The sequence below is a fragment of the Epargyreus clarus genome, unplaced genomic scaffold, assembly GCF_041222505.1.
Source record: "Epargyreus clarus isolate Ecla_fem2 unplaced genomic scaffold, WU_Ecla_fem_2.2 ptg000026l, whole genome shotgun sequence".
NCBI classification, from domain to species: Eukaryota; Metazoa; Arthropoda; class Insecta; order Lepidoptera; family Hesperiidae; genus Epargyreus; species Epargyreus clarus.
The window spans coordinates 5,353,499-5,370,377 of record NW_027332233.1 but is presented as its reverse complement, the minus strand read 5'-3'; the positions used below and the strand labels follow the sequence as shown (position 1 = coordinate 5,370,377).

The window sequence follows — 16,879 nt, the reverse complement described above, 5'->3', positions numbered from 1 at the left end:
GTCAGCAAATCCTTACTTCCTTACTAATCCTTACTAATATTATAAATGTGGAATTAACTCTGTCTGTCTGTCTCTTCTTCACGGCTACACCACTGAACCGATTTGAATGGAATTTTGTACAAAGATAGTTTGAGACCCGAGAAAGCACATAGGATAGTTTTTATCTCGGAAATCCCACCAGAACGGACTCCAGTAATGAATCGATTCAGTGAATCGATCTTTCAACCCAGAAGATTGAAATTCGATTTTCGATTTTCGATTTTACCTACAGTTACTTTACTTATCCATTAGTTGATCATCTATCTATTTATATAAAAATGAATATTTGTCTATATACATTTTATAGAATCGGAAACTATGCATTTGATCAAGTGATGATCTTTTGCAGAGTTGTTGTCCAAGAGCCCACGAAGGTTTGGGAGTTGGTAAGACTAAATTTCGACAGATGGCACCACTGTCATTCCAATGAAAGTACGAATTTTCTGTTTTATGTATGTCATATTATATCTTTAAAATGCGGGCGAAGCCGCGGGCACCACTAGTATCGTTATAATTATAGTTTCGAAGTTGTGTTACATGAATCTATGAATAATGGATTCACCTACATCTGTAGAGTGATATAAATGTCGTGTCTTAAAAATTTACTCTGGACAGATTTTTGTAAATATGAGTTTATCATAGCCAGGCTTGACAAAATAATGTATTTAGTTTGAAATATAGATAAGTACTTAAGAAGATGGTAAAACTATAATAGTTCATAAGTACATAAGTGTTATGATTTTTTGATAAGATTAAAATAGCAAACAAGGATGTAGTAGAAGGTAAATGGCCACTACCGACCAAAACATCAAGAAAATAACAGCATACAAAAGATGGGCTCTATATGAAACGGATCACAGACATTGCCACGCCTGAGGACTAGGAACTTTGCTTCAAATGTACGAGTAGTTTAGCCGTAATATTCTAATTATACGAGTTAATGATGGGGAAAATTGGTATTGTTGATATTAAACTGATATTAACAGAAATTAAGTAAGATAAGTTTACTTACCACTCGAAAGGTGGTAGAACCCTTTGTGGTTCGACTCCGGCGGCACCACCGCCACACCTATTTCTACCTAATAACAGCAGTGTTAGGCGCTGCTGTGTTCCGGTTTGAAGGGTGTGGTAAGGGAGACAGACTTTTCCGAGGCGTTCCAGCTTAGTCCTCAGGGGTAGCGGCGCATCTGTGGCCGACCTCAGGTAGGAATATCTAATCCTATCTGGGGTTGATTACAGATGTCCATGGGCGGCAGTAGCCACATCAGGTGGACTGCATGCTCGTCTGCTATTCTTATATTATAAAAAAAAAAAAAAAAAACTTACGCTCCCAATACCGTGTAGAACTCAAGAGTGAAGTGGTAGTAGCAAATTCTGGGCGGTTCATTTTCTCTGCAAGCTCTCGCGCACTCATCAGGGGCGGACAACGCCGGGTTCCTCCTCAACTCAGCGGTGGCACTGCTCGTGAAATCCAAGTGCTTCAGCGACGGTCTGCCGTTCGCGTTCCTTGCTAACGGTGGCAGAGGATTGCTACTTCTGAAGCTGCCACTCAGCGGACCGCTGCCGCTAGTCTGGGCGAAAGGATTTGCGGATGGTCCGATAGTGCTGCCGATCCCTGCGAAGGACCCGAACGGATCGTTGCCAGTTGGGTGTGTCTGGACTAAGCCATGGGTGGAGGAAAACACGCTGCTGCTGCCGGAGTTCTCGCGGAAGGGTGTCGCTGTTCCAGCTTGCCACCACGACGCTGATGTTGACTGATCATCTGCTGCGTTTGTATCTGCAAAAAGGAAAAAAAAACATTACTTTGCTATTCCTAGTCGTAGCAAACAGAGTTCTCTTCATGTTTAGTATTCACTGCTCCCTAAGGATATTCGTAACCTACTTGAAATGAACGGATGCTATCTGAGATAGATCGGAGATGCGGTACTTCTGGGAATTGAGTTGGAAAGCCGGGACACTCCGCTGTAGATGCATTGCAAATACGTACATTTTGCTACTATGATCTACAAGACCTACTAATAGTTTCAATATTTCATTTCGTATTGTATGAAGAGGTTTCAACTTTAATTTAACGATGAAGTATACCAGTATTGCATTGTATGTGTGTTGACGTATTCATATTTACCGACCTTATCAGTAATTATGTGGCAGTACAGTTAGCTTGGTTTACAAAAGTGCAATAATCAGAGCATAAACTTCGGACTATTCTCTTTGCACTGGAATTCTTGTACCGATAATAAATTTATTAAATAATACTAAATTACTTTGAACTCGTTATTTACGTAATGAACGTTTGTTGTGGGGATCAATTAGCGCTTAAGAACCTATAATTTGTTCCGTTTTATTGTAAACAATCTCGAAGTGTAATAGCTTATTGACACAAAATCGTCGAGCTAGAGCAATTTCACAAGTCATTGGAGCTGGTAATGTATTCAAGCGATATGTTCATTAGATAAGTTGGCGCTCGCCTGTGAACAGGTGCATTGATGCAAATAGATCGTAGACACAGTGACCAATGTTGTCACGACTGTTTTGTAACCGCGTAAATTGGACTCTATCCTTAAAGGACTTTTACTTCCTCGTTGGGCTCTGTAAGCCCTAGTTCGCACTGACATCGTCGATAAAGATTTCGCAATTTATCAAATCGCTAATTTTAATCAATAAGCAGAAGTATGTATCACGTTTTATAACTAACTGTTCATTTACTTAGAAAATATGATCTATGACGGAGCACATTTCACCGCATTAATCGGACACAAAGAGGGTTCCGGGTTTGATCCCTAGTCAGGATAACATCAAAATGATGAATTTGACTTTGTATTCCGAGTCTGGATATTGATGTGGTCATATTTGTTTATATCACTCCCGTCCCGATATAGGGATGCTATAATCGCCAACATTTGCCAATCTTAAACATCTACAATGATTGATCATAAAATGAATGAATGAATGAATGATCATAAAATTCAATTCCTACCGGCGTTGCTACCCTGAATGATACTTTTGAACGACTCATGTTCACACAAAGATCCTTAAATCCACAAATATTTACTTGAATCTGTTGTAACACGTTAAGGGAGATTTTGTGCTGTTGTAACAAAAGTCCCTATTCCCTCATATCTATTATACAGATTACTTATAAGCTCTAGTCAAGACTCCACTTTCGGCCGATCTCGATCTACATTTATCGAGCGTTACACTTAACTGAACAGTCAGCGATACGATCGAGTTATTCTATTATCTTTCAACATGATCTCTTGCTCAATGTTTGCATCGCTACCATTGTTGCGGCCTTTTTATTTATAGTTCGACTAACTTAGGATACCCGACCTTGAGTTAACCTAACTTTTACTTCCTTATTGGTACATTGTTGACGCTATTGATCGGTCTCTAGGGTTCGATGACGTGAATGGGTATAAGCTTTTTAAATTCTCAGTCAATGACTTGACTTGACGTGGTAATAAAATTTAATTGATATTGTTATCTAAGATATTTTTCCGTTTTCGTGTAATTAAGTACGTACTTGTTGGTTATTAATTTTAGTTAGGTATAAATCTTTTTGATTTGATTTTTATTTCTTTCTGTCTGCCAGTCGTGAAAACATTTGAAAAATAAACAAAAACTTTCATTTAAAGAAAGAAGGCTAAGTTTTTTATATAAACAGCGACAAACGTTTGGAAATATAGAATTTTTACGAAATTTTCTTTGAAATATAGAATACTGAAGTAATCTCCAAGTAAATAAGGTTAAACTAAGAGTACTTTTTTCCAAAATATCTTTTAGTTCCATTGTACAAAAACCGTTTAGTGTAGGAGCGCAAAGTCGAAAAATCTCGAATCTAAAAACGCATTATAATAACACCCGTGTCTCATACGTAATACCCGGAAACAATAGTCAAAATAGACTTTCCAAAAATTTGCAAGAAAAATTACAAACATTAAATAACTTCACATCAGGCCTCTGACAAAAAGTTAATGGGTTCTTATCTTTCCACTTGAAATATCGCTGGTGTTACATGCAAATGGAATTTCTCCTAAGATATATCGGTTTACGTCTACTGTCTAGAGACAGATACATATTAAGTTATATTTCTTAGAGAAATGTTAACGGCAAATGCAAATAAATAGTATGGCGCTTGATTAATCTATGTGTTTTTTTGTCGCTTCACATTTGACTTATTTGGATAACATTGTATTAGTGGTCGTGTGTGTATGGTATATGTATGTGTATGCGTATGTAATATATACATATTTTATTTAAGTAACATTAAGTAAAAGTGGATATTAACTATTAACAATAAGAATACGTGTATTATGTACGAGGTACCTACAGTAAAACGAACGTAGATAAGTATTTTTCTTAATATTAGAAGACTGCTTTAGCAAGAATCGGTCTTAGGACTTATATTATGACACCTAATAACCTATGATTGTGGCGGTTTATATTTTTTGTGAACTTCTTCATACTATTTAAAGAAAGAGGGGTATATTTAAGACAACTAGATCACAATGTCTTATTTATTATTAGCAAAACAGAATTCTGATTAGTTCATTGCAAAAGCGTTTAAACTATATTTAAATTCCTGATACTGGAACAGTAGATTCTATCTTACTACGTAACCATAGAATATTATAAAATCGACCTAAATTTGCTATCTGCAATCAATGTGGTAAGTACAGATTGGTTGCAATCTAGTCCCAACTCATATCCTACAAGTGTCGAAGCACCGGGTAGTTTTATAATTAAAAGTGGTGATTTATTGCCCTAACGATACTAAAGGCTAGCATTAGGTATATAAATACGTCAGTTACCGCCTTAGCCTCCAGGCGGGTTTATTAGGAATTTATCAAACCAACCGCGTTATAAATTGCAAGCTAATCAATTAGAGTTAGGTAATGGTCTGACTGCTAACGATAGATGAGATCGAACGTTCTTGCTAACTTTTATTTATCATCATTGATAATTCGTTCAGTCAGGTCATTATGTCGCTTAAACAATTATTTATTAAAACTAATTTGCATATAATTTAGAAATAAAATTGAAACGTCTCTTTGTAACTTTAAAATAAGTGTCATTCAAAGATTTAGATTGAGAACCATCATTTGGAAAATGAAAGTAAAAAAACCGGTTTTTAAATACTGAAAATGTTTAGGTATACGGAATAGAGAAATGGGATGAAAAAGTTTCGGATAACATTTCTAGGTAATATAAATATTTAAGCATAATAAGAAATATTTTTCTATACATAATATAAGCTACATATTCTCTGTGGTCTAATGCTTTCATTTAACACGGGACATAAAATTCTAACATCGAGAAGGAATGCGATAATGTACTAAACGCACATTTTATTATCCTAAGCGGCAATATAATTAAACAATTAAAGTAACTCAACGTGCGTGGTCTGTATAATTGCTAGCTCGTTTAAATAACCGAAGTATTAAGATAATTATAGCTTGTCACTGCACGCAATTCTTGGTGGTAGAACACTCTGGTTCGACACCGAAGGCGCCACCTCCACGCCCATTTCTGTTCTAACACTGCTGTGTTAAGCGCTGCCGTGTTCCGCTTTGAAGGATGTAGTAAGGGGTAATACTTACCGAGGCATTTCAATATAGTCCTTATGGGTAGCAACGCATCTGTGGCCAACCTTAGATAAGAATCTAATCTTATCTGGGGTTGATTACGTCTATAGGCAGTAGCCACTTACCATCAAGTGGACTGTATGTTTATTTTCTATTTCCATATTATAAATAATCGCAAGCAGTTTCTCGTTATCAATAGGACATTAGCCTTACTATTGCAGTGTGGTTTTTGTAATCGCAGAGACGATTTCTCTCTTCCTAGTTTAAAGCATCGACAATCTTCGTCGTGTGTAATCCTATCTTTAGATGTATATAAAATTTATGTTGTTGTTATGTCTAAATATGGTAGTGAAAATTAACTTAAGTTTAGTCAGGTTGAAGTTTATTTGACGGAGAAACTAATGCTAATTTATTTTATCTTAAGGTAGACTAGACTTTACTGTACCCGCTTGTCTAAGAAGAAAGGTTTGTTTTGATTTTTCATGTATATTCAAACCTAACTTAACCTAACCAATTCTACATGTAATGCCATTGCTCATTTGTAAAATTTGGCAGTGGCTTATTACTTTCGAGGCGTGTAGCTCTTATGTAAACCATTTTACTTTAACTGGCCATATTACGACCATTTCATAAAAAAGTCCACACAAGCAAAGTCGGGGGCGGAGCTACCAGTACATATATTATATCACTAAGTGTGTTTGTTGACACTTTAATTGGATGTTTATGTAATACTAATGTGATAGCGTCGTTAAGCAATGTGGGTGTTTTATTAGGCATGACTAATTTACGCAGATCGGATGAAATGAAATGTATATCTGTATGAAAATGAATATATCTGTCTGTTTTTGACATAACTACCGTTTTATAAGCCAATATATTTATTTGCTCGATATTAAAAAAAATAAAAAATCTGAAATGAGTGAGATGAGCTTACTCTACTATTGTGATATTAATTGAACCTACGTAATATGTATATGACTCTTCTTGATGATGTACTAACACAGGGTTAATAGTACCCTAGTAAAAAACAAGTACTAAGTACTTTATTTTCATTATTTAAATTTTATGTATGTAAAAAACTAAATAATTATAGAGTTTGAAGGATATGGGCTAAGTTTACCTCCAAGTCAAGGGTACTGTAACAAAAAAATCCATAAGGGAATACAAGTACGCAATTTGTTTCAACTATAAATATTTAAGAGTAATGTATTTAGGCGCCCATGTCCATTTTTATAGATTGAATTAGTTAAGCACCATAATACAATGTAAATCGTTCGCGTTTTATGTCAATTAGTTTTTATGTTAATTATTTTAATGGGTTTAAATACTGATAACTGGCCTCACACCAAAATTTCTAACAGTGCATTTCAAAATTGCATACTCAATTTGAATTTGAATACGAATTCAAATGTGACCTGGTTTTCGACTTCATATATGGTACGTTGCTTTTGTATACGTCATAAGTGCAGTCATTATATAACATCAGTTGTATAATTATTTTATGTATTATAACAATTATAGTTTAAAAACTAAAAACCACGCTAAAATTGCACAAGGAAAATCGTTAATCCGGATTCCTGACGATCCTGATGAGGAGAATGGGATAAAATTAAAATCGTGTATTGTCATCGGTTCTTGATAATTGTTCAAAATTTGAAATTAATCGGACCGTTCAAAGTGGGTAAAAAACGAGTTCAAAGATTCCGTTACATACGTACATACATACAACCCAAGCTAATAAAAGCGTGATAAAAAGAATTATAATACAATGAGATACCGAAATTCTCATAGAACGGGACAATAATACAATATATAGGTAATAGGGGTACAAAACAGAAAAAGTGCACATTGTTTGACATACTTTGAGAACTTTCAGGCATGTATTACAGTATACACTACACATCTCCATATTTCCTTCAGCGTTATAAGTGATAATTATGCTTGGGATTCGAACTTTAGGACTTTTAGTGTAGAATAATACGTATAGAATTTTGGATAATCAGAGATGCTTGGGATTCGAATTTTGGACACCAGCTAGAGAGGCGGAGTTTCGTTTACTAGGCTATCACCGCCCCTAATCATTTTAGTATAGACCGCGCCAAACAGCTAGTCCGCTCTGAATATAGAAACGAGTCGCGCCGAATAGCAAATTGTAGATATTAGCCGGACGAAGACGCAGGACCTCTCCCGGCTCTCGTCCGCTGCCCGCTCTCGCACACTGGTACATAGCTGCGTTAGTACACTTCGTTGCTACAAAATATATGCTTGTAGTTGTGCGTAATAACTTCAGAGCGGACTAGCATTTTGGCGTACTATACCAATTAATTCAAACTAGGCAGATTTTCATAAGGAATACTAACCCTTAGTGGAAATGGTTATTTAAATTATCGGACGAGGTCTGTCGGTGTTGGCTGTCGGTTATTAAATTGATTAGACATGTAAGGGCGTTCTTGTCGTAGTTAAACAATTAGTATAGTTTACGATGCAAACCTTTTTTTGATGCCTTTGCTATGCGATGTATCGTTTTCATAATTCGCCAAGTACGAGTCGAACTCGCACATGGAGGCTTCCGTACCACCAAATGTTCATTATATTTTATTCATTTTATTATTATCAACAATACTTAGTTATATGACACAACAATAGATGGCGTTGGGGTGATGATGATGAATTATACGTATACAACGTATAATAAAAGTAAAATTACTATATTTAAATATGTTTCATGGTTCTTATTTGTATTTATTATAATACCACTTAGTAGTAAACGCATTGTAATAATTTCAACTGTTTCCTTAGTATGGTTTAACAGTTAGACGGTATGCATTCTCTGTAATGTGTTTATCAATTACGGTTCCGGAGATATAGCCCTGTGACAGACGGACAGAGGGACAGATTGATAGACAGCGAGGTCTTAGTAATAGGGTTCCGTTTTTACCCTTTGGGTACGGAACCCTAAAAAGTATGTTGAATAAGGTATTCGCTTTCTACGTAAAGTACTTCAAGATTGTCCGTGTCATAGATAGGTACTATAACCAGATCAGAACCGGGCCGGGAATAGAATCCGAAACCCTCTGTAACAGAGCGGTATTATTACATTGTTAACAAGCGGGTAACAAAATAGTTTTTCTATTCCGGAAATGAATACGAAATGTAACGGATGATGTTTTGTCATTTGTAAAATTTAAACACTTAAATTATATTTATTTGAAATAAATTTGATATTTATTTGAATTAGAGATATAATGAAGCTCGTATATCACTTTATCTCGATAATGAAGCGAGTTATAAATATTTATCAGCTTGGATAACACGTGTCTAAATGTCAGATTATTCTAGCGTCTAAAAAGGCAGTCTAGATTTTGATATTGATAATGATAGCCGAATTAAAATATGATGATAGCTTATTTGTTGCTCGAGTGTAAAGATCATCTCAATTAGACAGATATGAAAGTAGATATCTTTTTATCGGATGCTGTAGACGTGAATATCGTGAAGTACTTTTATGTTATTGATGACTAGCAAAAAGAATATGTAAAACATGCTATTCAAATAATACATTATACCAAAAGTATATTAATTATTTAAATGTTGTAATAAGTTACTGACGTAAATAAACAAGCGATTTCTCGCAAAAAAAAGAATAAGATTACATTAAATTTACATTAACATAACATTATACAACCATAACTTATTATTTCAGACATTTTATTATAGTGTATCATCGTTGCTTATTTTTTTATTTTTAATGTATAACATTTAATGATTTATTAAATGAATGTATGATTGATTGAATCAGTGATAGCTTAGCGGTTAAGAAACTCGGACTCTTGATCGAGGGGTCCGAGATTCAATTCCCAGGAACGCACCTTAGATTTTTGAAAGTTATATGCGTATTAGAAATAAATTATCACTTGCTTAAACGGTGAAGTAAAATATCATGAGGAAATCTGTATTCCTGAGAAATCTTAAAAAAAAGTTTTCAAGACCTGTGCCCAGCCACTGCTGGTGTCCTGTCCCACTGGACAGAAATGATGATGATTGATTGAACGATGAAAGAATGAGTGGATATAATGATTGAAACGTTTTAATTATTTTTAATATAATAAAACTTTCAATTAAAACAAAATGTTATATTAATAAAAAGACAATTGTTTCATTTGAAAAACTAGAGAATCATACCTCAGTGTTATTCTCAAAAATAGTTAATTACACAGACGTAAATATCGTACGATACTGAAATAAAAACATTACGTAAGACGTGTAAATTACGTTCGCATGCGAAAAAGGAAATTAACATGTTTATTCGTTTCCCGGAGTAATTGTAGCTACGTACTAAGAACACATAACTACATCTGTTTACTATTAAACTTTAATTTGTTTGTTTTTGTAAAGACTTCTAGACATATTTTCAAAATATTGTACAAAGATCAGTATTTAGTTTAGCAAGAGACAGAGTAATAAAACCATGATTTTTGCAAATTGTGTAAAGATTATGACTAGATGTCGATTAGCAAGTAATAAAACTATATATGTTTGTCATAGCCAAGATAAACCAATATTAGATGAGCTGTCATTTCAAGTTTATTCGTATTGTTAAAGGGCTTTCACTTTTTATTAATGATCAATCAATACAAAATTTGCCTATTGATCGATACTCGACAATTTATGCCTACTAGAGATTTTCAATGTTCGGTATTTGATACGAAGAATTTGGATATATTGAATATTAATAACTAACGTATTTGGTGTGGTATTGTCGAAAATATAATGCATTACTTATCAGAAGTGTACCTAAACTTTGTTAAGACTACAAGTAAAACAACGAACGTGTATAGTCTATACAGACGCAATCGCGGGCCAAACATACCAGTAGTTAGTTAACTAATAAAATTATTCATACAACACTGTATCGATCACAGTGAAAGTGTATTGAGACGGTGTTGATTTCATTAAGAGTACTGTTTTGCTTTTCACGTGACCACAGAAAACAATGCCGTTCTTCGGAAGCACTTAAGGGTCATAACACACCGATTTCTTTTCCTATTGCCCTATAGGTTCTCGTGTAGTCATTTGTTTGTAAACTGAACACTAGAAGAATCTATTAAAATGTTGTCTTATGTCAATGACTTGTGTGCTACAAATCTTCAGCGATATATAGAGCATTTTACTTTTTACTTCATTAAAATCATAAAAAATTTAGTTAATCAACAGTTTATTTGTTAATAAATTGATATTAACACCAAGAATTGTTGTTGTTAATATAAGTAATAACACACCCAATAAGATACAAGTACTTTCCTAGACCCAGAACTAAATATTTAAAGTCGATCTTTAGTATTTCTTGTTCCAATTCAATCTAACCATTACCATAAAACGATATAGGTTAGGCTGCAGGAAAACCTATGGGATAGGTTAGGTTAGGTTTTTTAACGGGTTGATTAGTGCATCGTGTAGAATAGTCACTGTGTCTAAAATATTTCAGATAAGTCTATATCATTCTAATGATCTTTTATATCATCCACTTGTAAACAATGAAGACTTGGTATTTAAGGGTATATTGACTATTTATTTGGTATTTCTGCTGCTTGATATTCTTATCGATGCAATGGTCGTCACGTTGAACTACTAATTATAGAGTGTTAATGGTAGAACAATAAAACTGATATTGTAATAGGAAATACCTCTGAGTCAGGTTTTGGCGAACAGGATGCGTATGCGCAGTGGGTGGGATCGGTTATGAAATGTTGGAAGGTCGCGCTTTCCGTTTTTCGATTAGCATCAACTCGATTGGCTTCAATAAAAAGTCATTAGATTGAAGGCCGGTCAAACTTTGCCTGTAGTATCTGTAATATATCATATATTAGAGATATTACATTGTTAATTTAAGCTACACGCTGTATTATTTTAATCCGCCCGGTAGATAGCGTGATGAGTTTCATTTCTGTACACTTAAGTCTTGTTTCAATCACCAATAAGAGGTTTCCCTCGTTAACAAAAAAGTCCATAAGAGACTCCAAGTATAATCATCACCAATAAGTCCACAATAGTGGTCCAGATACAGAGTGCAAATTTTAGATATTCTTGTTTTTGGAATTATTCTACTACCAGTATATTGGTAATGATGATTTATCATGATATAAAGATTTCAGATAGAATTAGTTAAAATGTTACCACCGCCGTATATGGATAGATAGACCATGAAGGCGATGAAGGCGAAAGACGGTTTTCCATACCCGAGGACTAAGACGATCCCATGTCAGTTAGCTAGTACTCACATATAAAATAGAAATGTATAATTATATGTATTTTGATTTGCAAATAAACAAAGCCGCGGGCTTCGGCTAGTCAGCTATCCATTAACGCGTCATGGACATCATTTGTTACAAACAATGCTCTCACAAGTTTATGCAATAGATCAATCATCTCTCGACCATTACTAATGATTGTATACCCCGGGTTAATACAGTATGCACAAGTACAAATGACGTTGATTATCTGATTGAATATAAATTTAATACGATTTCTAATTTCATTCCAATAATATAAAAAATAGTCGTTACCTGTTGTTTGTTTTTGGTATATTAGTTGTAAACTATGTAATCGTCGTTTTGTTGATTGAGTTGCGTTGGTAGGCATTTTTAATTATACGAGAGTTTAGAGGCTGATTTTCGACTATCCATATAGATTTTCTACAAGGTTTTATTGAAAACCAACAAACAAGTGTTTTTAATAAGACATTTCAGCTTTAGTTGGTCTGTAGTAACTTCTACAAATGAAACAAAAATACCAGTTGTCAATAAAGAGAGAAGAAGCTGCTACATAAATTGTTTCATATTTCTACACATAAATCTTACAAATATTATGTAGTTCAAATGTAATATCTGTTTTACGAAATGCTAATTTTATTTTAATAATATAATATCGTACATATAATTAACAATCATTTAATATCAGTTTTAACTGCTTTTCGTGTTATAGGCAAATTTAATCACAATTTTTACGATGACAGTCAGCACGGTCGTTCAGCCGTCATTTCCAAGTTCATTCTTTAAAGGCACCGCAATTATACATTTAAATATGAGTATTTAGGTGTCAGTTTTAATCGGGCGTAAACTATCAGATATTTAATTAACCAACATTGGCACTGACACGGTATTAATATAACTGTATTTATCCAGTTTTATTCTTGGACAGGCTTTGGTTACAACGTTGAGTTATTAAATGACTTTGAGCTGAATATTTATTGAGGAACAGTTATTATGCAAGATATTGCGCGGGCGGAATAACTTGGCTTGTTGGACTAAGTTTTATTGATAAATAGTTATGTTTGTGTTTTGAATGTTGTCGGTAAAACAAATTATTAGGTAAGTATTTGAGGGATTTCCGCCAAAATTGAGATTGATAACATTTACAATGACTTCTTGAAGATGTATGTATCGGCGGGAAATAATTTTCTTTTATCTTGCATATTATTTACCTCATTTTCTCATTATCCATTCAAAAATATTAACTCTATAATAATATCTAACCTTGAAAACTGGTTTTAAACAAGTTTAAAATATCTTATTTAAATCTAATTTCTACTCTTTTATGTACATAAGAATATGTACCTACATCTATAAGTCTGATTCATAATTAGGTGTCCAAAATGTAAACAAAGGTGTTGACCTATCAAGAAAATACGTTAAAAATGGTAGTTTCTTATTTTTGTCGATATTAAAGTAATACAACAATAATAAAATAATAATCTAAATAAATTAAGATTAATTCACATTTTCTAATATTTATATTACCTCAATTTCGTCCCATACAGTAATAATAATAAAAAACAAAGTTTATGGTAGAAAATTAAAATGTGATAATGGTAACACAATCGGAATACAAGACATTTCTTGTGCTGTCATTTTTAAGTTTCGTAACTGATATTATTCATTTTCGTGATTGTGATCGAATTTGAATGTTTTCTCGTTTACATAACGCGTTTGTTAAATTTTGTATATTTGTTAAATTTTCGTTTTTTGTTGAGTTTATTAAAGTTTTTGTTTCGTGTCAATTTTGACATTTTCGTTTACATTTTGGACACCTAATTATGAATCAGACTATACATTGTTTTATCATATAAAAAGTATAAATATTAAAATGGAGAAAAACATAATAATTATTGAGACTTATTCAACAGTACTTATCAGCATTTATAAAAAATAGGGAAAGTTATATAAGTAGGTAGTGCATTGAATTCGGCAATTTCATATAATTTCAAGAAGATATTGTCCAAACCTTTTACCAGGCACGATCGTAAGCGATCAACCGTGAAGAGTGAAAGTATAGCTATAATATAATCAATTTGCTCTCGACAAGAAGTAACTTAGAAATGTTTTACGATTAATAGTGTAGCGATTGATCGGGGCAATTAATGACAATAGGGTTATGGTACTTGTCACACCAAGTACTAGGAAGTGCTACAAATTTTTATAATTAATCGAGTTATATTAGGAATACGGTAGAATGTTAACCTTTTGTTAGTAATAAGAATGACTGAAGTCGTAAATCAGGTTGTGTTGTGTGAAATTGTGTGTAGAATTAGTGAAAGAATGTTTGCCCTATTATAGATTCAATTTATGATATTACTATTAATCATATCAGTTATTTTCTTCTATGTCGTTAGTCACTTATCATTAACTCTTTTGCGTTGAGACAAGTCAGTAAAACCTTATTACCATTGCTATGTGCAGAGGAAGCAATTATTTGTAATGATGAAGTGCAGGAAGTAAATATGTTACAATTGATTTTTTGAGTAACAACTTATATGACTTATGAAGGAAAATATAATTAATAGCTTGTTTTATAATGATATAGAAGCTTGGCTAGAAATAATTCAATTTAATTTAATTATTTAAAAAAAACATGCATAAAAAGCACAAGTGTTTCACATAATATGTGTTACCCCAAATATTTTTTTACGTAGAATAGAACTTAGATCCCCTAGAATAAAACAGCAATGTCAGTGTTTTTAGGCATGTAACACTTGTTTATATGTCTGTAAAGTATTTATTGTCCAATCCACGTCGATATTGACATAATAGTATTGTTACAATGTATTATAATATATATTAGTTAAAGTTGATATATTACAAACATATGCTAGTTATTAATAATCAATACATATAACTTTCTACCAAAGATTGTCTGACAATTTGTAGTAGGCAGATATTGTAAAATTTCGATCTTTATTAGGCAAAACATTAGTTCAATCAATGGTTATTAATAGATTGAATCATTTGCATGGTTTCACGACTCACAATAGAATAACACTGCCTTATTAATCAAATTAAAAATCCATTTTCTTGTCGTAAAAAATACATACTTTGTTACTACAATATCGTGTTCAATTTAGAAATTGGCATGCTATCTTGATTACGTTAAATAATCGTTACATATTCATTATTACTGTTTCCTTCATCATAAAAAGATACATTAATGTAAAATGTAACAGTAATTATAAGGAAATGCGATTTATTAATTGTTGATGCTTAATCATACGAGGCTTGAAGAATACAATGATTGATTAAATGTAATATATTATATCGATCGAGGGTTCGGGTTCGAATCCCAGGCAGGCTAATCTTCCAAGGTTATGTGCCTCTTAGAAAATACGCACCAATACGCACTTGGCAAGCGCGGTGAGCTATGGTCTAATCCTTCTCATTGTGAGAGGAGACCCGTGCCCAGCAGTGGGACAGTAATGAGTTGATGGTGAATATATATTTAGAAATAGCAGGCTGTTGTAGCTTCATGGTATTTTGGTTTCATAGAGGATATTGTAGACTTATGTTTGTGAACGGTGATTAAGTGGTTAATAGGAAACGAGTAATAATATGTTTTGCATTTTTAGTTAGAACAATAAAGTCTACATTATATATAAAAAGTCAATCGGCTTTGTATTATTGAAATAATTATATTCTTGATACTTAAGAAATTCCATTTCAAATTTACGGTCATATCTCTAAATTTCATATTGTTCCTATTGATCCGTTATAAGTGTAATGTACTAAACATTATTACTCAATATAAGTACATATATGTAAAAGTATTCGTGTCCGCTTACGCAATAAATAACTTGCACGATTAGTACCCATGTGGTAGAAAGGATACTGATAAATGATATAAAGGTTAAACCCAAGGCTGTATCTGGCCTACATGTCGCCGCTCCTAACGCATGCCCTTTTGACCAAATCACCGAAGTTATTTCGTGCAATGAAACAAATAGATATGACCTTAGACCACTTAATAGTGGGTGTGGCGTCTTGACCCGGCTAGAACCTTGAACACGAATAATTGGTATTTATTTAAATCGAGCGGTAGATTATCGAATTGAAATTCGGTCAATTTCGAGGTTTCAATCATAAAAACTAAAGTACGCTAAAAAGAGATGTTAGAAGATACGTATTTATTAGAAATTAAAGAAATATTTTGTGGCTGAGAGTTTTTATGGTTTTACGAGCTTTTGCCCGCGGCTTCGCCCGCGTTACGAAGTAATATTATCATCTCCTATTTTTTCCCCTTGGGGGTAGAATTGATCAAAATCCTTTCTTAGCGGATGCCTACGTCATAACATCTACCTGCATGCCAAATTTCAGCCCGATCCGTTCAGTGGTTTGGGCTGTGCGTTGATAGATCACTATGTCAGTCAGTCACCTTTGAGTTATATATATTTAGATAGGTATTTACGGACATTACAATATTGGTACACACCAATCCGCACTGTAAGATGACCCTTTAAACTCTGTAGGGACCTGGGACATTATAATCTCATTATAATTATTAGCAAGTAAGTAAACATGTATCATTCAACACTTTCTTAATCCAATATTTTCTCATTTGACGAATCTACGTTGAAATGGGCCTTCATTGACGTCGACAATCCTCCTTTACCTTACAATTAAAATCAACAAAAACCTTCACCTATATATAATTTGCACTACCCTATTATTACTATTTTAAGATAAATAACTTGAATTGGTTTGTAAGTGGCTTAAGACAGTTGCATTCAACTGATTGATATTTGATACCAACGATTTACTTTCGATTTGTCTTCAAGCACGTTTGGCGTCAGATGTTGATGAATGATAAATTATGCGCGTGAATGACTTTATACCGCTACGTTGAGCAGACATCTGGTTTACTAGTTTACATTCATATATACTGCTGAGATTGCCATTCATGTAAGAAATCCTGCCTTAATGAAGGTTCTA

At 33.4% G+C, this 16,879-nt stretch overlaps 1 protein-coding gene across 2 annotated transcripts in view; it reads right to left on the bottom strand.

The window, feature by feature from the left end:
• LOC140753492 (uncharacterized) overlaps positions 1 to 16,879 on the bottom strand; it is an 87,374-nt gene that overhangs the window by 9,262 nt on the left and 61,233 nt on the right. For both annotated transcript variants that reach the window (XM_073088129.1, XM_073088130.1), the window contains exon 2: positions 1,366 to 1,816. In XM_073088129.1, the coding sequence (XP_072944230.1) occupies positions 1,366 to 1,816 (451 nt within the window). The remainder of the gene's footprint in view (positions 1 to 1,365; positions 1,817 to 16,879) is intronic.